Source organism: Rhinatrema bivittatum, chromosome 4 (genome assembly GCF_901001135.1).
Source record: "Rhinatrema bivittatum chromosome 4, aRhiBiv1.1, whole genome shotgun sequence".
Lineage (NCBI taxonomy): Eukaryota > Metazoa > Chordata > Amphibia > Gymnophiona > Rhinatrematidae > Rhinatrema > Rhinatrema bivittatum.
In genome coordinates, this window is record NC_042618.1 from 52,248,782 (window position 1) to 52,271,566 (window position 22,785).

General features: G+C 42.9%; 1 protein-coding gene across 2 annotated transcripts in view; it reads left to right on the forward strand.

Moving 5' to 3' along the window:
• Positions 1 to 22,785, forward strand: part of ESR2 (estrogen receptor 2) — a 152,616-nt gene that overhangs the window by 79,258 nt on the left and 50,573 nt on the right. For both annotated transcript variants that reach the window (XM_029598123.1, XM_029598124.1), the window contains exon 4: positions 19,096 to 19,212. In XM_029598123.1, the coding sequence (XP_029453983.1) occupies positions 19,096 to 19,212 (117 nt within the window). The remainder of the gene's footprint in view (positions 1 to 19,095; positions 19,213 to 22,785) is intronic.

Below are 22,785 nucleotides of genomic sequence, written 5' to 3' on the forward strand. Positions count from 1 at the left end.
ACAAAAAACATTAAATTCAGCAACAAAATGCTTAAGCAAAGCCATGGGGCCTAATGAGGTTCATCCCAGGATACTGAGGGAGCTCAGAGATGTACTGTCGGCTCTGCTGTGTGACCTGTTCAATAGATCCCTGGAAATGGGTGTGGTGCCAAGTGATTGGAGAAGAGCAACGGTGGTCCCGCTTCACAAGAGTGGGAGCAGAGAGGAGGCTGGAAACCTCAGGCCGGTTAGCCTCACTTCGATGGTGGGAAAAGTATTGGAGTTGCTGCTGAAGGAAAGAATAGTGAACTATCTACAAGCAGCAGAATTGATGGACCAGAGTTAGCATGGTTTTACCAAGGGAAGGTCCTGTCAGACAAATCTAATCGACGTTTTTGATTGGGTGACTAAGGAATTGGATCGAGGAAGAGCGCTCGATGTCATCTACTTGGAGTTTAGTAAAGCTTTTGATATGGTCCCACACAGGAGGCTTGTGAATAAAACGAGAAGCTTGGGTGTGAGTTCCAAGGTGGTGGCCTGGATAGAAAACTGGTTGAAGGACAGAAGACAATGTGTGATGGTAAATGGAACTTACTCTAAAAGAGAGTGGTGATGAGCGGAGTGCCGCAAGGGTCTGTGTTGGGACCGGTCCTGTTCAATATCTTTGTGAACGACATCACGGACGGGATAGAAGGTAAGGTTTGTCTATTTGCGGATGATACTAAGATCTGCAACAGAGTGGACATGCCAGAAGGAGTGGAGAGAATGAGATGGAATTTAAGGAAGTTGGAAGACTGGTTGAAGTTATGGCAGCTGAGATTAAATGCCAAGAAGTGCAGAGTCATGCATATGGGGTGTGGAAATCCGAAAGAAATGTATTCGATGGGAGGGGGGGGGGTGTGAAGGGTTGATGTGCATGGAGCAGGAGAGAGACCTTGGGGTGATAGTGTCTAACAATCTGAAGTCGGCGAAACAATGTGACAAGGTGATAGTTAAAGCCAGAAGAATGCTGGCTTTAACTAGAGAGAGGAATATTGAGTAAGAAAAGGGAAGTGATTATCCCCTTGTACAGGTCCTTGTTGAGGCCTCACCTGGAGTACTGTGCTCAGTTCTGGAGACCGTATCTCTGAAGGGACAGAGACAGGATGGAGGCGGTCCAGAGAAGGGCGACCAAAAAGGTGGATGGTCTTCATCGAATGACTTATGAGGAGAGATTGAAGAATCTAAATATGTATACCCTGGAGGAAAGGAGGAGCAAGGGTGATATGATACAGATGTTCAGATACTTGAAAGGTTTTAATGATCCAAAGTCAACGACAAACCTTTTCCGTTGGAAAAAGATCAGCAGAACCAGGGGTCACGATTTAAAACTCCAGGGAGGAAGACTCAGAACCAATGTCAGGAAGTATTTTTTCACAGAGAGGGTGGTGGATACCAGGAACGCCCTTCCATAGGAAGTGGTGAAGACCAAAACTGTGAAGGATTTCAAAGGGGCGTGGGATAAACACTGTGGATCCATAAAGCCTGGAGGATGGGAATGAAGAGAAGAGGTTTGGGGGTGGCTTGCGGGAATGATGGATACTACCTGGTGATTAATACCCTTATTCAATAAACATTCACACGGTTAATGTGACTCCAACATTGCTCTATGTTTCAACGGCAGGAGGAAATATGGAAATGAGGATTTGCATTCAGGCAACAACCAACAAAGTAGCACAGTCTGAGTAAACAAATAAGTGTGGGAGTAGCTTGCTTATTGCGGCGGTTACTACCCCTAACAAATTAAGCCTGATACTTCACTTTGAAGGCATATCCAGCGCAGCTCACTGCTTCAACGGCAGGGGGGGGGAATGAAGAAATAGGATTTACATCCAGCCAACATCTAACAAGGCATTGATCTGAGCAATATGAGTATACAAACATCAGGGTAACTTGCTCGATATGACAGATACTACCCTCAAACATTAAGCCTTATACTTAACTTTGATACAGCTCCAACACTGCTCTCTGCATCAATGGCGGGGGTGGAAGGAAATTAGAATCAAAAAGCTCCCAATAAGGGCCCTGAACTCAGCGGTTGAAGTAACAGATAAGTATGAGAAAATAAGTGTGAAAGCTTGCTGGGCAGACTGGATTGGCCTATTGTTCTTCTTCTGCTGTCATTTCTATGTTTCTGTCTTCTAAAACAAAACACAATCTCAAAACAGATTAGCTGTTTTTGGACAGTATCTTTTAAGCTTATCTAAATCATAATTTTAAAACCTAAAGTAAAAAACCAAGGCTTCAGTTTTCATCAAAAAAAGCAAATAATCTAGCTTTCAACCCAGATCACATAGTATTTAATGCCACAGTTTTGGGGCTAACCAAGAAAATGCTCTCTTCCTAGTTCTTACCAGATGGAAGCTGGAAGAACTAGATATTTGCAACAGGGTTTCATGTGCTGACCTTATTGGATGCAAAGGTACTGTCACAAAGTGGGAGTAGTGAGCCCTTGCGCCGCTGTTAAGTTTATACAGCCTATGTTGTGCAAGCACAAAATAGTCCTCAACATGCAGCAGCTGATACCCCACAAGACTAGATCTTCTGCCTGACCAGCTACCTCCCCCTTGGGCTGAGCCCTCAGATTCTGGCAGCCAGCAGGGCTTTCCAGGATAGATACGAGGTGGTAGAGGTAAGCAAGGTCAATGTCCAGGCTGAGTTCAAGGCAATGATAAATCAGACCAGGGGGGAGAAACACAACAGGGCAGATAGGAGCGGGCAAGACCACGCAGAAACAAATCCAGGATCAAGGCAGGAATACAAAGGAACAAAACCAGGAACACTTTATAGCAACTAGCACTGCTGAATGAGCAGGAGATCTATTGTGAAGGCATTGAGTGGTAGCTCTGTTCTTCCTTTATACTAGGCAGGATGTGATGTTATCAGGCCAAAGAGCAGGACCTATAAGAAGGGCTCAGGAACTGCAGGAAGTTCAGCCATGTTCCTGGGATGCTGCATGAAGCTGGAGCCTATGCCGGAAGTGCTTCAGACTAGAGGTGAAGGGCGTTACAGGTACATACCTGTCAACCTGCTGTAAAAGATACCACAGAGCAGACCATCTTAGCTTACAAAGTAATGTCTGGACCTTGAACTGCCATCTGAATCTAGTAGGAAGCTCGTTTAGAATGAGTGTTATGTGCTCACTTTTTTTGGTTCCTGACGCCACTCTGCTGCACAATTCTGAACTAGCTGCAATTTACAGAGAGGTTTGTCTGACAAGCCCATTAAAAACTGTTACAGTAAATTAAATGTATGCCTTCTAGTGCTTGCATGACAGATCTTAAATCACTTGGTTCCAAAAAAAAATATAAGCACCAAACCAAATGTAACTTAGCAAATGCTTTTTTTTTTTTTTTTAAACGTTATTTATATACATCTCACAGATTAAGGATGAGTAGGAAAAAGATATAATTGCGATGGAGAAGGTACAGAGAAGGGCGACCAAAATGATAAAGGGAATGGAACAGCTCCCCTATGAGGAAAGACTAAAGAGGTTAGGACTTTTCAGCTTGGAGAAGAGATGGCTGAGGGAGGATATGATAGAGGTGTTTAAAATCATGAGAAGTCTAGAATGGGTAGATGTGACTCGGTATTTTACTCTTTCGGATAATAGAAAGACTAGGGGGCACTCCATGAAGTTAGCATGTGGCACTTTTAAAACTAATCGGAGAAAGTTCTTTTTCACTCAACGCACAATTAAACTCTGGAATTTGTTGCCAAAAGATGTGGTTAGTGCAGTTAGTATAGCTGTGTTTAAGAAAGGATTGGATAAGTTCTTGGAGGAGAAGTCCATTACCTGCTATTAATTAAGTTGACTTAGATAATAACCACCGCTATTACTACAATGATAACATGGAATAGACTTAGTTTTTGGGTAATTGCCAGGTACCTGTAAGCCTGGATTGGCCACTTTTGGAAACAGGATACTGGGCTTGATGTACCCTTGGTCTGACCCAGAATGGCATGTTCTTAAGTAACACCAGAGCTTTGTACGCCATTTCTCAGAGAGGGAGGACAGTTAGGAAGTGACCAGAATGAAGATTTTCTTAACCACAAAACCTCAGTTTTTCCAGGATTCAGCCATAACCATTTCATGCTTATCCAATCTAATATGGCTGTTAAACAATTATTCAGCTTCTTTATAGATTTCATGACATTTTTCCCCAAAGGGAGGAATAGTTGAATATCATCAGCATAATCAAATAGTTGATCCTAAATCACTAAGAATTTTCCCAAAGGGGCCAGATAAATATTAAAAAGGATTGATTATAATAGATGCCCTGTAACAAGACATGAGCAGTCTTTGGCTTGCTGGAGGACAAAATAGATTGGACTCCAGCTATTCTTCCACAAATTTTATTATTTACAAGCAAAATCAGACAAACAAGAGCTTACTTATATCAGCAGTGCTGGAAACAAAAATGCAGTAGTCTTCAAATATATAGCTTTAACAAAGCTCCTACTTCCTTCTCCTCACAACTGGGGCCTCTCTCTTCCCTTTGGGCTCTGGCATTTTATCCTTTTCCCCAGGGAAAATGCACTGGGTTGTCTTAAGGTGGACTAGGCTAAATGCCTGGTCCTGGACATTTAAGGAGGGTCTAACATACACTCCTCTACATACCCTCCTTCTCAACTTGAACTTGTCAGGTCGAGCTTCTGCCTCTACCAGGATTAACCACTGAACAAGTAATTTACTATTCCTATCTCCCGTTCCCACCCTGAGCAAGGACTGACCATTTCTTTTCCTTCCGGAGGGTAGGTTCGGTATGTGGGGTCTCATAGACCCAGGTGTACCTTTCCCTCCAACTCCAGTACATGCCTCTGGCCCAACTCAAGGAAACTACTTTCGAGTCGGGCGTGTTTACTTCTCACGAGTTACTCTCCCCTTCCCTTTCTGGGGAATCAGTTAGGGGTTCCGGGCTACTCACAATTCTCTCTGATACATGTCACCATGCTTAGTTGAAACAAAGTCCCAGCCAGCCTTTAAATACCGGGAACTCTTGGATTTCCTTCTCCAGTGCTGACTCCGTGCTCTGACTATCTCTGCCCTCAGTGTGCTATATGTTTGCAACGTTCTGTGGAGCAGTTTCCAGAGGAGATGGATTTAACGCAGTCAGGACTGGCCTGATTGGCCTAAGTTGACCCCCACATAGTCTAAAACTGGGGATAATCGTGTCCCTGAACCATAGGGTATGAAATCTCAAAAAGTATTCCCACTTCTATATTTGCTTGCCTCACCGGAATCGTCAATAAAACCTGCCTGCTTAGATACAGTTGATGGTCACCATGTATGCAGGCAAGGACCACTTTTTTTTATTGTAATCAATATACCCTCTCTGGGCTAACTCCTTACTGATAAGAGCCTTTCCACACCCTGAATCTACCAGAGCTTAGGCAGGGATCTCATTCAGCTTAACTGGTATCTGAAAGTCCTTAAGTTCTAAACGAGGAATATCCAGAAAAATCACAGCGCTGGAGCTTCAAAAAAGTGCGTGCTCATTTGTGCTCCCATTCTTTAACTTCCTACTAGGGGCAGTCTTTGACAATATGCTCTTTCTTTCCATAATGGGAACATGCCTGCGGGACCTGTTCTGCTTCCTACCCAAGGTTCATCGTTCCCTTCTTTACCATAAGGGCATAACTACTCTTCATGCCCATTCTCTGTGCACAGTGAACAAAAGAAGACACTAACCTAACCCTTGCTACTTGATTGTATAGGTACCTCTGGGACTTCTTTTCTCCTCAGACCTGGTGGTTGTCCCCGCTTTGGAAGGTTTCCCTTGCCAGTGTGAATTTTAACTTTTGGTGCTGGCTGTGTCACCAGGCTGAAGTTCATAGATTCGCCCCCTTCATAGCAACAGACTTTGGCCAAATGACCTCTCTTTCCACAGTTAAAACAAACTGGTGGGCCTGAGGTCTGTGACCTGAGCATGGAACTGGAGCTGTCCTGCTCCACGCACCATTACTGGGGCCTTGAACTCTCATTGCCATGTTGATGACCTGGTGTAAGTTGCCTTTCTGTCTTTCGTATTAGTTCTAGTTTCACCTGAGCCTGATGGAAGGTATTCGCCACTTCCAGTGCTCTCTCCAGGGTGAGCCCTATGTGTCAACACACCCAATTCTATATGGATCAATCTGGTCCATCCAGGAACTGCTTCAGAAGGACCTGATTGGCTACTTCAAGGCTTGTTTTCACCTCTGGCTATAGCCATTTCCATTCAGCATCCTGTAGGTGATGAAAATGGTTCCGTGGACTTTCCCCAGGCTGTAGGGTGCCACACCAGAGCTGTTGCTGGTATGTTTCCATATTGTAACCCGACCTTTCCAGGATGGTGGTTTTTACATCTGAATAGCTGACTTTTCCATCTGGGTTGGCAGCCTGAAAATCAGTTTAGCTTTTGCCTGTAAGCAGATTTAGCAGGTATGTGGTCCAAGTAGCTTCAGGCCAGCCAGCCACGTAGGTGGTTCTCTCAAAATTCCTTAAGAAAACATCCAAATCTTCCCCTGGCTTCATTTTAAACAATACTGGAGGCAATGGGGTTGTCTGGGTTCCAGTGGCTTTCACTGCTTGGCTAACTGGTTAAACTGTTCATGTAGGACTTGAACCACTCTCTGGAGTTGCTGCTGTCCTTCAGGGAGGGTTTGCACTAATCGCTTCATGCTAGTTACTATGCCTTGATACCCCAGAGGCTTTTCTTGCAGCAGTTTCTTGCCTTTTTGAAAAAAAAAATCCTAGCCTGTCCAGCTCTAACTGATTTATTTTTCTGTCTGTCTAGGCAGGGCTATCCCCCTTGGCCTGTTGTAATTTACCTCACAGTTGCGAGGCCCCAGGAAAATCTTTACACAGTTCATTGCGCTACACTGCTGCTTAGAGCACAACTGCTTCATCCCAAGTCCCTGATCTGTGCAAACAATTAGAGCAGAGACTGGTTCAAACATTTTCTTTTCTTCCTTTTTTTGCTGCTAGTGTGGGTCCCTGTCTGTGCAGATACTTAGAGCAGGAACAGTCCCACTGAATAACTCCATATGTAGCACAGTGTGAGTGGCCTGTGGCTTGCCAAAAGATAGAATAGACTGAACTCTGGCTGTTCTTCTACAGACTTTTTTTTATTTACAGGCAAATTAAACAACCAAGAGCCTAATTACCTCAGCAGTGCTAGAATAAAAAATGCAGTAGTCTTTGAACAAATAGCTCTAGTAAATCTCCTGCTTCCTTCTCCTCACATCTGGAGCCTTCCTCTTCTCCCTGGGTCCCAACGTCTTATTCCTCTCCCCAGGGGAAATGCCCTGCAACCAGGACCTCCTTGTGGCTGTCTTAAGGTGGAACAGGCTAAGTGCCTTGTCCTGGACTTTTAAGAAGGGTCTAACATACACTCCTTTACACTGAAATTTAAGGCTAATTTGTTTGCTGTGAACCAGCTCTTAATCATAAGCCCCAGTGTGGTTTTAATATCTGACACAGCAAACAAAAACTGTATATTGTCTGCATGAATTCTGTAATATGCACTTAATCCAGCAAGTAGCTTACAGGTAGGACTAACAGATTTTAAACAATGTTGCAGACAAGGCTTACTCTTGCGGTATCCCCTGTTAACAAAAGGAACCATTCCGATAACAAGGCGTTATAATTAACTTGCTGTGACTGACCTGTCAGATAAGATTGAAATCAGGTGAGAACAGTCCACGTGATGCCAATTTTAATGAGTTGTGTTAATAATTATACCTCATGATTCAGCGTATTGAATGGAGCTGAGATATCAAGTAAGACCAGTACCCACATCAAAATCACACCTAAAGGGGGATTTGCTGACATCGTCGACAGGGATGGACACCTAACCATAGCGCTCCCACTCTTACCTACTTTAATCCATTGTGAACCTTTGCCATCCAAGCACTTTTTTTTAGTTATTTTCAGCTTGCATTGCTTACTACAGCTTTCTGATGGCTACAAAACAGAAAACAGCCGATTTAAAGTAATTTTCTTTCACCAAACATTTATCTGAGCTTTTGGAGGAAAATGGCGGACAGACCCCGACTGACATGTGAGACTGTATTTCTGAAAGGTAACCACTTTCTACCTGTTATCAGCTGAATTCTTTGATATGCCGTCACGGGATGAATTGAGAAGCTGGTTCATGGCACTTCGATCCTACATGAAGCAACACAAACTAGACCTTTTAGTGTCTATCTGAGGTATGTGATGACATGGCTACCTTAGGTTCCTATGTTGACGATCTGGATATCCACATGGAGAGCCAGGGAGAGTCCCTCAGGAGGGTGGCGGATCTATAAAAAACTCTGCAAGATGAGCATGCCATGCTAGCCGACAAACTGGAGAACTTGGAAAACCGCTCTCGGCGGTGCAGTTTGAGAATCCAGAATATGCAGACTGTCAGTTGTCTTGTCCGTATGCCAGCTTTTACTTACCTCCATCCTTAGTAATTCGGCCTTGGAATCGGTGGCGTAACCAGTTATAAAAATTGAGAGAGTGCACAGGGCGCTGGGTCCTAAAATAGCTAACAGGGCTCGAGACATTGTTTTCTGCCTCCATTGTTATGCCCTCAAGGAGCAACTTTATGTGGCTGCAAGAAAACAGAATGAGTGGCTTTGGAAAGGCCATAAACTATTTATCTTTAATGATTTAGCTCCTACTACTCTGCACAAGAGCTACGAACTTAAGGAAGTTACTAATGTGCTTCGCGCTGAGAATATCAGTTACAGTTCCCTTTGGTCTTTATTTCATGGTGAAAGGTACTTCGTGCAAAATTAAATCTCTGACAGAAGCTGTGGACATTTTCAGGCAAGCAAATCTCCCAGTTAATTTTGCTGCTCCAAGAGCAGTGCACTGGATGCTGCTGTAAAAGTGGACAATTTTTCATGATGGCATTGGGCCGGAAATGGAAGTCGCAGATTATGGCACCATTTGGAGGATGTTAGTTATGCTCATCTCTCCAGTTAAAACATTTTCTTAATTTTGTGCATGTTTCTCAATCTGCAGTGCCCGATGGCTTAACTTGATTTCTTGTATGATCTTTGTGGGGGGGGGGAGCTTGGTTGGGGGTGCATTTCTGTTTGGGGGTGGCAAAACCCCTGAGGTAGGAGAAGCCCACTGATTGGGTATGGTGGATGGTGTATTGCATTTGGAGACATGGGTTGGGGAGTTACCTGAATTAGTTTATTACAAATCTAGAGGCTGGGGTACAGCACAACAATTTCAGTACGCTTTGGTGATGAGCTTTTTAATTTATAGTGTGTTGTCTCTTTTCTCTTTATTTTGTGATGTCTATTCAAGTTTTCTCTCTTAATGTTAAGGGACTTAATACTTACAGAAAACAGAGTCTTCTTTCCCAGGAATTGTCTCAATATAAAATCTCTATCACCCTACTTCAGGAGATCCATTTAAGGAAACGTCATGAATATGTATTATCCTTTAAAGATTTACCCCATAAGTATTTGGCTGCCAGAACTAAATGGGGCATAGGCATTCTGATTTCTCAGAATCTTATATATGAACTTCTCTTGCAGCTTGCTGACCTCCAGGGTAGATATCTACTGGTAAAGATAAAGGTTGGCTGAGATGTCTTTTCTATCCTAAATGTTTATGCTCCCATTTCTGACCAGTCTTCCTTTTTTATACATTCTGGAAGCTATATTGGTGTCTCATACGGAGAAATTGTGTAAGTCTTTTGCTTCCCAACTTCAAGAGCATTTCCATTTGAATACTTTCCCTTCCGTGTCTTTGAGTACAGTCTGGGAGTGTTCTAAAGCTGTCATGAGGGGGATAATGTTACAATAAAGCTAGGGCCCTAAGGAGTTAGATTCCCACCACCTCACATATGGCGACCAGATCTTCTTAAAAGACAATATTCGATTATGACGGGAAGCAGTGATATACGCCATTCAATAATTAAACCTTAATCTTAATAATTATCCCTTTTTATTCTGTCCAACCTGTTTGAGGGGGTTTATGTCTTGGCGACTTCTCAAATTTATTCCTTAATGTAAACCATTTAGGTGAAAGAAGATGTTTGGTCATTTGATATGTCTTTAATTTTGTCTTTTGTGAGAGGCCCTTCCTTTTTTCTAGCAATTGCACTTCTACTTATTTACATGCCTGTAATGTGTCACATGTATGTGTTGTGTTTTGGACATTGAAGCATGGGCCCTTGGTCGCTGCAAGAGATGGCACCTCCCACAGGGAGGGCTCCTGCGGGGACTTGCAGCGACAGGCTAGCTCCGAGCAGAGAATGGACACAGAGAAGTATAGTTTTTATTATACTGCAATGTAGATGGAGACCTGAGGAACGGGTAATGTTCCCAGCCAGAAAAGGAGATGTCTGATGGCAATGTTCTGTTCTGAGGGCTGCAAGATGGAAAAGTAGTTCCACAGTCTCACCAGGTCCCGAGAGGGAGATGGGTTCGGTAGTGGTCCGCGAAGCGGGATAGGCCGAGAACCCAGACCTAGATGGAAAGGCCAGCGAGAGTAGGATCCGGTAGTGGTCCGAGTTGCGGGGTAGGCCGAGGATCTGAGAAGAGAGATGAGACAATGCAGAGACAGAACTGGTGTGGTAGTACTCACTCTAATACTGGTGGTTGTAGAGACAGAGATCCCCCGAGGAGCGGAGGTCCGGGATGAAATAAGGCTCCTGAGGAGCGGGTACCTTAAGCATCCTAGCTGGTAGCAGATAACACCAGAGGGTGTAAAGGAGCGAGACAAGGCCCCTGAGGAGCGGGTACCTAAGTTGTCCTGGAGCGAGAGTACACAGAGCAGAGGCGTCTGGTAGCAAGGAGGGATTAGCATGGAGGAATCCTTGCTAACTCGTATCTGTATTCGTGAACCGAGATTAAATACCAGAGCTCGTGACGTCATGCGGTGGGAACGCCCCCGAGGTTCCCGCCATGATACACACAAAGGACGGAGCTGCACGTGCGTGCCCTAGGTGACTCCAGGAGAAAGATGGTGAACGCAATCGCCCATGCCGGACTGAAAACGCCGAAGGGGTCGGCGTGGAGAAGCAGAGGCAGCCATCTTTCCAAACTGAGCTGAATCAGGTAGAAAAAAGGTGAGCAATAGAGAGGACGCAGCCGTCTGCGACCGAGCGCAACAGTATGTATGTCTGTTATCATTCGGTGCAGGTTGTGGGAGAGGGGTTGTAGAGGGATTAAGTTATGAATTGAAAACAGAATGTCAGTTATGTTGTTTATGATTGATATTTCTTTCTGTGTTTTGTATTTTCTGACTTTCAATAAAAAGATTCTTAATTGGAAAAATAAAATCACACCTAAAGGTATCCAAACTGGATATTATTAGTGCCTTTGTGCTGGATCCAGGATGTTGTACTGGTCTGAAAAATCATGAAATTGTGTTAATTCTCCTGACTCAATTACTTAAATTACACAAGAAATTGAGAATATTGGGTGATAATTAGCCAAGTCCAATTTATCAAGATTTGGTTTTTTCACCATTGATCTTAGTGATGCTTGTTTAAAAATTCTTTATTTATAATTTTTAAAAATAAGTACAATAAAAAATCAATTGACTTTAAGAAAAATACAGCTATGAATAATTGGAATAATTTGACAATAAAGCATAGACATTACATTTTCTTCATTATACAAGCTTCCAGTTAGTCTACTATAGGGAGAGTATTACCAAAAGAAAAATAGTAATGAGATATCCAGAAATACAATTTAGGGGCTTCTTAAAAACTCATCATGAACTGGTCAAGTTCGGAGGAACATGATTAGCAAGAAAAGAATCCAGCTGACAAGGAATATAAAAACCATAATTATTTCCTTTATACTTTACAGAGCATTTTAACAAAAACTCTCTGTTTATAGCTTTAAAAAGCCTTTCGCTTATGAGTTTCTTTCAAAAAATCCGGAAAAATGGAAATAGATTGACCAAGAAAGGTCCTGTCCCTAAGATGAAAAAGAATCTCAAGGATAGTCCTTGTCTTTTTCACAGGCATAAGTAGAGTTTTCCAAACTTTCAGAGTTGGAATGCTCCAAGAAGTGAGAAGGATCTAGTTCAGAAAGTGGTATGTTCAGCTGAGGTGTAGAGGTGGTTGCAGATGTAACTAGGGAGGGTATATAAAACAATTTAACAATTGATAGAATAAGTTAGAAACTTTTAAGAAATTTACGTAACATTTTCTCAGCAATTCCATGACGGACAAGAGGGGACACTTAGGAAAGTTGAGTAACCTGAGATTAAACCTTCGCATATAATTACCTATATTCTCTCATTTAGAGGCCGATGCAATACAGTGCACTTAGCCCAGTGTGCTGTATAACCCCCAGTTGGATGCAGGTTGTATAGGCGCTAACTAATCCCCTTATGCAATAAGGGGATTAGTTAGCCTCTACAATGCACGTCCAACGCGGAATGAAACTAATAGCGCTCATTACATGCAAATGCATGTGAATGAGGCTATTAGCTATTCACTTCCTATGCAAAAAATAAATGTGCGTCTAGGATGCACATTTTAGCGATCAGAAATTAACGCCTGCCCGGAGCAGGCGTTAATTGCTGAGCGCTACTAAAACTAGTACAGAAAAGCAGAAAAAACTGCTTTTCTGTACTGCCTCCTACTTAATATCGTTGGGATATTTCTATTTCATGTTACCATTGCTAGTAATAGCAGTGGCTATTTTCTAAGTTAACTCAATTAATAGCAGGTAATGGACGTCTCCTCCAAGAACTTATCCAATCCTTTTTTAAACACAGCTGCACTAACTGCTCTAACCACATCCTCTAGCAACACATTCCAGAGTTTAATTGTGCGTTGAGTGAAGAAGAACTTTCTCCAATTAGTTTTAAATGTGCCACATGCTAACTTCATGGAGTGCCCTCTAGTCTTTCTATTATCTGAAAGACTAAATAACCGATTCACATCTACCCGTTCTAGACCTCTCATGATTTTAAACACCTCTATCATATCCCCCCTCAGCCGTCTCTTCTCCAATATTAAAGTGTTGGGCACTTAATATTAATTTATTCACTCCTTCATTTATTGTCAGTGAAAGGACCAATCCCCTTTCAGGCCACTTTTGGTACCCTAATGACCGAATTTTAAATCGGCCACATACGTAAAAATCGCCATTTAAGCCCATGGCCGGGCGCGCGTATTTTCGAAAGGGCCCAGCCACGTGCGTAAGTGGCGATACGCGCACAAGTGCCGGTCCCTGACAAAGGGGCAGGCCGGGGGGGCGTGTTCTGGGAGGGGAGGGACGGAGGCCAGCCGGGACAGCATGCGCCAGGAGCCAGCAGGTGCACGTAAATTACTTCAGCTCTCAAGGAGCATCAAGTAATAAAATACAAAAATTCAGACAAGGTAGGTTAGCTTTAGGGGATGGGAAGGAGAGGGGAAGGGAAAGGAAGGTTAGGTGGGGGTTTAGGGAAGTTCCCTACCAGTCCGGTCCTTAATTAATTGTATTTTAATTATAATTGTATTTAACTATGTTTTATGTTAACCCATATGTACAGTATAACCCTGGTTTCCCACACCCTCTAATCCATCTCCCCTTCCTCCCCGCCCCCTCCTTCCTCACCCCCTCCCCTGTTTATTGTTTATGGTATCAAGTTCATTGTAAAGCCCTGTTGGCTATTTTATAGTTCTATGGAAACCGATGTGATGTTTTCCTAACGAATATCGGTATACAAAACCTTCAAATAAATAAAATAATTGGAGGGAACTGGGGAAGGCCTGATTGTGTCGCCATGTGGACTTTGCAAAAATTCACCCCCCTTTGGTTTGTTGCCTGCACATGCGCGCGGCCAAAGGATTTTATAACATGCATGCACCGGCGCGCGCATGTTATAAAATTGGCGTGTCCATGAGCACGTGCCGGGAACCACTTGTACATGGACGCGTGCGCGCGCGTGTGTTTGAATATCTACCCCTTAGGTTCTTCCTCCTCTACTCCATCTGTCCTTGAGGTTCTTTCCAAATCCCTTTTCCCTGTGGTACTTGCTGACTCTTGGTCTTGCCATGGCAATCAGATGTATTACACAGGTCTTACCCAGTTATATTTAATGGTTTCATGCCCTCTTAGACTTTGTCTTCAAACTCCCGTCCCTTACAGTTCTTATGGCTATTGGTTTCATCCGCTAATTATCCTGCACTTCTGTTGCCACAGCAAAAGGCAGAGGCAGCAGAAGTGCAGCACCTAAAACCAGGACCGTGCTGTTCCATGATTACTGCTTCTTTGGTAATGGAGGCAGTATTTACAAAAACTGATTCAGAAAAAGAGTTGTGCCCTGGATTCTCTAAATCATAGGATATTAAACGACTAGTGGCTGAAGAGCATTTAGTGCCTCTGATCTGTAGCATCTTCGCCTCCAGTGAGGAGGTGAAGGCGCAGGTGATACTGACAAGACTGAGAATCAGATTATACAGGAAAGGGCAAGACCAACCCCAAGCTTGAACAGCCAGCTAATGATGCGATATAGCAGGCCTCCTCCAGGTATTGCCTCTGGCTTCTCCCTGTCGGGGGCTTTATACCAATTTGGTTGGTACTTGCTGCCTCTCTTTTGAAGCCTTGGGGTGTTCTTGCCACTCTGGGTGGCTGCTTTGCACCTCTCATGATGCTTTGGGGACTTCATGCAACTCCTTATGTTGCTTTGACCCTCTATCACTACTTTGGGGGAGTTTCCTGCCTCTCTTAGTGCTTTGTTTCTTCTTTATGGTGCCTTGAGCTCTTTATTTGATACTTGGTGCCACTCTGATCTTCTCATGCAGCCTTAGGGGATTCATGCTACAGTTGTTGGTGCCCTTTGCCTTAAATTTGGAGCCGTGGGGTTTTCTGGTCAATGTTGTTTCTGCTTTGCTCCTCTGATGGAGCCTTGGAGAACTCCTGCCACTGCTGGTACCGTTTTGCCCCATTGTGGGTCAAAACTTTCATACCACTTGTAGTGCCATATTGACATAGTCTTGAAGTATTGGCATGACTTCACCCTTTTAATGATGTCTGTCCAATAGTTTCATTAGAAATGATTAGAAAACTCCAATTTGGGAGCCCAAAATAGGCTGCATTCTTCTCCATTGATTAATGACAAACGAAAAAACAAATAAATGAAATATTTTTTTCATTTGAAATGAACCAAACAAATGACTGCAACCTACAAAAGGAACAAAGAAACCAAAACAAATTTTTTGCCTCTGCACATGCCTAATGAGAATATATCTCATGCATTTTCATTGTGGATATCCTGAAACCAGACTTGTTTGTGGCACTCCAGGTCTGGAGTTGCCTACTCCTGATATATGTGGCTAGATTAGGCTTTACATTGCAGTGTTGGTGACTAAGATAGCTGGCTAGTGTTGAAAATCAAGACTAGCCAATTAATTTCTCTATTCTGGGGCTGTCTACTTTTTGAGTGACTATATTTAGCTGCTCTGTCCTGATCAATTTTCAAAAGGGCCAATCTAGCCACCTAACTCCCAAAGTTAGGCAGCTAGACCCTTTGCTAAAAGTATGAGCATATTACTTCTTTTTGCATATAACATGGAATATTAGTAGAAGAGAGTTATGCAATGTAATGAGCCGGATAGCTGAAAGCCTGTTATTTATTTATTATGAGGATGTCTATCCTGTCTTTTTGAATAAGAATTTCACCCAAAGTGGGGTGCAACTTATTAGAATGGCATCACACAATCAAAGATCAGTAGCAGCTTAAAAATTCTAGTCTAATGGTAATATGATTTTGTAATCCTGGAAAGCATTTAAATTAATAAATCAGGATTTTGCCTTCTTATTATACTTTGGAGTGAATTTTCAAAGAGGTTCAGTGCATAAAAATAGTATATATGTATGTAAGTAGCATGTATTCATGTAGATGCTATTTTATAAATATTGAGGGCCAGATTTTATAACATGCGCGCGGGCATAGATTTGTTCGTGCAACCCAGCGCGAACAAATCTACGCCCGATTTTATAACATGCGTGCGCTGCCGCGCGCATGTTATAAAATCCAGGGTCAGCGCGCACAGGGGGGTGCCGAGCCGAGCAGCCTGTCTCCGTTCCCTCCAAGGCCGCTCTGAAATTGGAGTGGCCTCGGAGGGAACTTTCATTCCGCCTCCCCGCACCTTCCCCTGTCTAACCCGACCCCCAGCCCTAACTAAACCCCCCCTGACCTTTATTGAAAAAGTTACGCCTGCCTCTGGGCAGGCGTAACTTGCGCACGCCGGCTCTCCATCCCCCGGCCCGGTGGCTGTTCCGCAGGCCTCGGTCCCGCCCCCAGAATGCCCAATTTTTCAAGCCCTGGGACCTACGCGCGTCCCAGGGCTTGCACGCATCACCAAGCCTATGCAAGATAGGCTCAGTGCGCACAGGGGGAGGCAGGGGTAGGTTTTCGGGGGTTGCGCGCGTATCTTACGCACACAACCCTTTGAAAATCTACCCCTGAGGGTACATACATATTTTCCATGTCATCCTTACATTTTACTGCGGAAAAAGGGGCGGGCTAGGGACATGCCGGGGCAGGGATCAGAAGTGCACGCAGTAGTTGCTATTTTATAGGAGAGTTACGCATATACATTACCAAATCTATTTGTACACTTTTACACCTGCTAGTTGATTTGTGGAAGTGAAATCAGACTTGTCTGTAGTCTGTAATTGTTGGGTGGGAGGTCTGGGTGAACAGGTGTGGGTTTAGGGTGAAGTGCTAGAGGGTCTACATGAACTGGAGAAAGGACTTGGAGAGCTGGCCGAAGTATTGGTGAACTGATGAGTCCAAGTATGCATGCAAGTAAGCATTTTCAAAATGGTATATGCGCATGCCTTATAAAATACCTATAAATGGGGGTTATTACGCATACATGTTACATTTTTTACATGTTTAAAATATGTTTTATAAAATAGGTAGAAAAAGGAAGCGTGTTTTTGCATTGGAAATATTCACACATACTGAAATGTACATGATTTATTTTGGAACAGAAATATGTAGTATTTTATAAATTCTGCAGCTCCTGCTATAAACTTTTTATAAAATACTATTATTAATCTCTGCACGTCCACTTACGCGGGTAGTACCACGAATAGGTTTGAAAGTTAGGCTCCCTGATAATATTATACTGTTGTTCTGTTCTCTGAGTTCTTCTGTTGTTAAGATTGTGTCGATTTTTATGGATGTGGGTGTTCTTCAATAAAAATGCCAGAGTCCAAAAAATAAGAAAAGATCAGCCATTTCAGTAAGTTCACCTGTTACGAAAGCTTGAAGCGGTTGAGTTTATGCAGGTTAGAGAAGAGTTGATTTGATCTCCGTATGGAAATATGTTGGAAGGAAGGACAATGTTCAAAGTGATTTATGTGGGCAACAACCCCATTTTACTCGTGTTAAGCAGCTGTCTGAAAATATCCCTCCCTCAACGTGGCTAAGCATCAGTGCATTCTTCTGCAGTGTGGTGTCCTTTGTGAGGAGACCTTCCTGTGGAGACGGTTTTAGGTCAGGGGTGGGTAGGGGAAATGCTCACGTAGATGGCATTTTCAACTCTAGACATGCAATTCCTCCGGGAAAAATCCTGTGGCAGAAAAAACAGGTGCAAATGATCACGCCTTCATTCTACCCAGGGTGAGTCTCAACGTAAAAGTGCACGAATACTGTCACTTTCAGAATTCAAGCAAAGCCTGCAGATATAAAGGATGTGCGGTCTTTATTCCAAAGAAGAAAGAGGTCTGATCTCCATCTGCACTGGGGATAGAACCAAAAATGCTAAAAGTAAATTGCATCAGGCTGACTTAGGAAGAATCTTCTAGCAGTCAGGGGTAATTAATTAGTTGAAGAAAGGAATGAGTGCAATTTCTGCTATTTGCAGCTTTTAAGAGCAGGTTATATCAACTTCTATTTGGCCACAGGGTCGTTTACCCCAATTTCACCGTACCCTGCGCACATCCTTGCACAAAGTACTCAAGTCTCTGCAGTCACGGTTACAGTACATACCCTCAGTGGCACAGGCTATGGCCTCTTGCGACTTTGCATATTCAGGTATAAATGATTTTATCAGCATAACTATAGCAGCGATGACGGAGCATTTCAGTACAGCCAAAGTGTGAACTGTGCCAGCATGCCATGTCGCTAAGTACAGGTGCATATCTTTAAGAGCTTGGAATAGAATTTTCTTTTCACAATTAAGTTTCTGTTGGCCAGAAACAGCAATTCAGCTGTACTTGGCAGCTTTTACTTCTTGTAAAGAGACCTTTGCAGGGTTAGTTGAAGGACACAATTGTTACTTGGCGTATCCAGATCAGAGATAGATGGTGAAATAACCTGATGGAAAACAAGTCCAGGGCCACCCTTAAGCATTTGTCCATGGACACAAAATAGGAGAAAACCTTTAGTAAATAGGCCCTTAAGGATGAAACCTCCTTTCTGAGGAACGCATTGCAGCAGAAATAGCTCTGAAGGAAGCTACACCTCAGCCTTTAAGCTGCAGGAGGCTCCTGCAATATTTGTTCAATATTTACAGGACAAAAGTGAGAATAAACAGGGAAATCACTCTGGTGTACCACTCATGGCAACAGCTGGAGGAGCAAGGAGTGGGCACCTTTCAGGGAAGAATAAACACAAGATATCATGCCTCAAACATGAATTCTAGGCTCGAATCAGAAGAAGCATGTTACCAGTGGTAGCCAAGAAAAATTCCAGCAGCAGAACAATCTGATCACGCTGTCCAGCATTAAGGTTTCTGTGTGAAATGTGAGTAGTCCTGCATGGCACTACTTTAAGAACATGTGATGACTTTTCTTATTAATACTGTAAGAGTCAAATAATCTCCTAAACAAAGAAACCACTGTCATAAAAACCCCTTCCCCTGCCACAGCACATTCTGCTGATACCCCACTGAGTGTGACAGCCTTTCTTGTTGAACTAAGAGATGCTGAAACTGCAACCAAATGAACTACCATGTAGTTGATCCCAAGGTGCTTGAAGGTGTCATACATAAGCAGCAGATTTGCTTAACTCATCACACAAACTACAGTACATAACTTTTATGCCAACTAGGTTTTTGCAACTTAAAAGCACTATTATCATAAGGCACGCCTTCAAAATTTCTTGTTTATTTCCTGTTATAGGACACAATGATTATATCTGTCCAGCTACCAACCAGTGCACGATAGACAAGAACAGGCGCAAAAGCTGCCAGGCGTGCCGGCTACGCAAATGCTTTGAAGTGGGAATGATGAAATGTGGTGAGTAGTTTTAGCTCGGTTTTTTTATGTACATTTTGTATATATCGATGATGATGATCAGATTTATTTGAACCACAGTAGGCAGCTAGAATAAAGCAGAGGTATACTAGGTTTTCAGTAACATTGGAATAATGATTAACATGGCAAAAAATTGATTTCACCATCACTTGATGAGCATGTGATTGTGAGCATGCGAAAGTACTCTCTCAATTTAGGGAAAAGAACATTTTGGAAAATTTGCAGTGTTGTAAAAATACAAATATTCATAATCTCAGGAGAAGCGAATTCAGTGCCATAGCAGTGAATGGATCATCTGCAAAACGGTTCATCTGCTCTCCTTTTTATATTTTGTAAGAGAACTGTCTAAGTACATTTCCTTTGATTTGGAGAAGACAGATCCCAGAGCTCAAATGTTGGATACCCTCCAATCTCTTAATTCCCTTAAGGAAATTGAATTACTGTCAGTCCATATTGTTGTAAATAAATCAGTAGTGAATTTCTGCTAAGTCATGCCAGGTCACCAACCTGGAATCTCTTTGAACTTGCTTCCTTTTCCTCATTAGAAAAAAAATGGAGGTTGGAGGCCGCCACTAGACACAACCTAGTACCTTTTATTATTTAGAAAATTACCACTGGTTAAGGAAGCATAGATGAGAATGCAGGAGACACCCCCCCCCCCCCCCGACTGTACATCCTGTTAATCAGAAGACAGATGCAATGTATTGTGTTCAAAAAGCTCCTGCATTTTACAGACAACAACTTCCACACCAGTCTGAGGTGGTTGAATCAACTCTCAAAAAAGCCAAGAGGTCCAAGACACCATTCTTCAGTGCCCCCTGGGAGAGAGTCTCATACTCCTGATGCCCTTGGGAGAAAAAGTTTCCAGAATGCTATGCTTACGTCCCACATATCATCTTATCAATTCTTTGTGAGTCAGTTCTTGTAGAACATTGTGGACAAGGTCAGGGCCCTCTCAGATGATCTTCCTCAAAAGGCATTTGATGATCTGAGATCACTAGTGGACAAGGTTTAGGAGAGTGGAAAGTAATTGGTCCATTTGACCTCTGAGGTTTTTGAAATGGCATTGAGAGCCTCGGCCATAAGAACTGGCACTCAGACTCTCATGGCTTGAGCTTCGGACCTGAGAACAGATGTTCAAGACAGGTTTGCTGATGTGCCCTATAAGGGAGATAATCACTTGCGAGATAAGGTGAAGGAAATGGTGGTTCTAAAAAAAGTACTAAGACAATTTCCATCAACATTTCCATCAACATCTTGATGTTGTGAGACGGTGTCGTCCTGTTCTAAGGTATCCATTCAACAGAGAAAGATTGCTCCGTTTCTGACAAAGAATTTTACACTTAAGCTCCTGATGAAGCAGCAAGCGCTGCGAAACTTCGGCCGTATGTTGAGCTTTGTTAAAACCGAGCTTTGTCAAAATCAATGAGCTCTGTTAGAGCTTTGTTAAAACCGAGCTTTGTCAAAATCAATGAGCTCTGTTAGAGCTTTGTTAAAACCGAGCTTTGTCAAAATCAATGATCTCTGTTAAAATCAATATTACAGCACTGAAGATTGAATGATAATAATATATAAATGAAAAACCTTGAAAAGAAAAATTGGAAAAAGAAAGTAAAAATTGAAAAAACAGAACATTAAGGACCGCCGCAGATGATTAGAGGTCCGGGCGGCTCTCGTTTGGAAACTATAGAGAACACGCTGTCAGGCTTGATGATGCGGCTAAATATCAAAAATTAAAAAATCACAAAAAATTAAGAAATTCTCTTGGGAAGCGGTATAACTGTTATAATATTGTTTGGAGTGTGACATTTCCTTTTTTGTATTGGTTCTAAAAAAAGACCATGTTTCTGTGCTTCAGACACTTTTGACATTCACTTCTGACCTGCCATCCACATCATCCAGAAGGTACATGAGTGGGTCATCCACACATCTCTCCTCTGAAGAGGCGTTATTCTCTGCCCCCCTCATTCCCATAAACAACATGCTTCTAGAGCTTGACCAGACCGAAGAGGACCCAGAGACCACAGACAGTTTCCTCAAGCAAAACCTGGGATGGGGTTTTGCTGAATCCAGGAAGGCTTAGCCAGTATCCCAGTGTCCATTCTGGAGAACCTCCATGTTGGGGCAAGGCTAAACCTTTACATAAATCATTGACCTAGTCCCTTATGGAAAAATACATCAAAATTATAGACGCGACGTTGAAGAAAAGAGTTTCTTGACGATTTGGGACTTATACCTGCAGAGCCTGTAATCGAGGGCGCATAGTTCTCATAAACAATCTTTCATAAATGCATATTAAAGCTTTGCCCTGGAAGACTGGATGGAATTTTAGCATATTAGGAATGCTGTGATGGTCGGTGGTTGGGGGGGGAAGGGAAATAGGGGTTAATCTTTGGGGAGTTACTGTAGGAAAAATAGGTTTCTCCATGTCTTTGGTATGCTCTGCGATGGTGTGCAGAAATTACGCATCATTGTAGAGAAAGTTTTTGTTAATATGAATATAATTGTGAAACTCAATAAAAAAGATTTAAACATTAAACCATTGACGCAGTTTAACCTCAGTCAGCTGGGTTCTCTCCATCATTCAGATTGGTACAGACTTCATCTTTTTAAAAATCCACCAAACTGCCTATCAACTTTCCTTCACTATGCCTCTTAGCATCAGGAACTATCAGAGTCATAGCCCAGCACAAGCCAGACTCTGAAGCACAGGAAAGGGAGGGAAAAGCCCCAGCTCCACTCTTGTTCTGGCATGTGCTGGGCTATGGAGAGAAATGAGCAGCAACAGAAACCTCACATTTTTGGCTCTGGTGGTGGCTGTAGAGTCTTTAGCCCCACATGAGCTAGATCAGGAGGGTGGAGCAGCAAGGCATTTTGTCTTTGGTCCTATGGGCTACATCATATTTGGGGTCAGGGGCAGCAGTGTGATTATAACCATAGAGGCACGATGCCTGGGGTAGGTGCTCCTCTCTCCTCCCTTGCCTTCTCATCCTGAACATTTCTAGGCCCCCTGAAGTGGAGCAGTGATATGGCACCCTTAGGGCAGTGGCCCACTATTGCCATGGCCATAGGCTAACTACGGCTGTGGGAAAATCTGCTAAAGGATTTATTCATCCTCTTGGATACAAAAGTGGTCAAATCTAGCCCAGCAGAGAAAGAAGGCTGGGATTTTACTCCAAATATTTCCTGATTCTAAAGAAAACATGATGATTCTATCCCAGCCAAGATCTAAGAGCCATGAACGAGTACTTAGTAAAAGAAAAGTTTGAGATGACTTCCCTGGCCACCCTAATTTCTTTTCTTCAAAAATGGGACTGGCTGTGCTCCCTGGATTTAAGGGATGTGTACACCCACACAGAAATACATGCAAGTCACAGGATGTATCTCAGATTCATAATAGGGAAGTACCACCTCTAGAACTACATCCTGCCTTTGGCCTAGCATCTCTATCATGAGAATTCACAAAGAGGTCCATATTCAGTGGCATTTAGCTGGCTAACTTGTGAGTTACCTGGCTAAATGTTGACTTATAAATATTTCCCCCACTTATGTGGC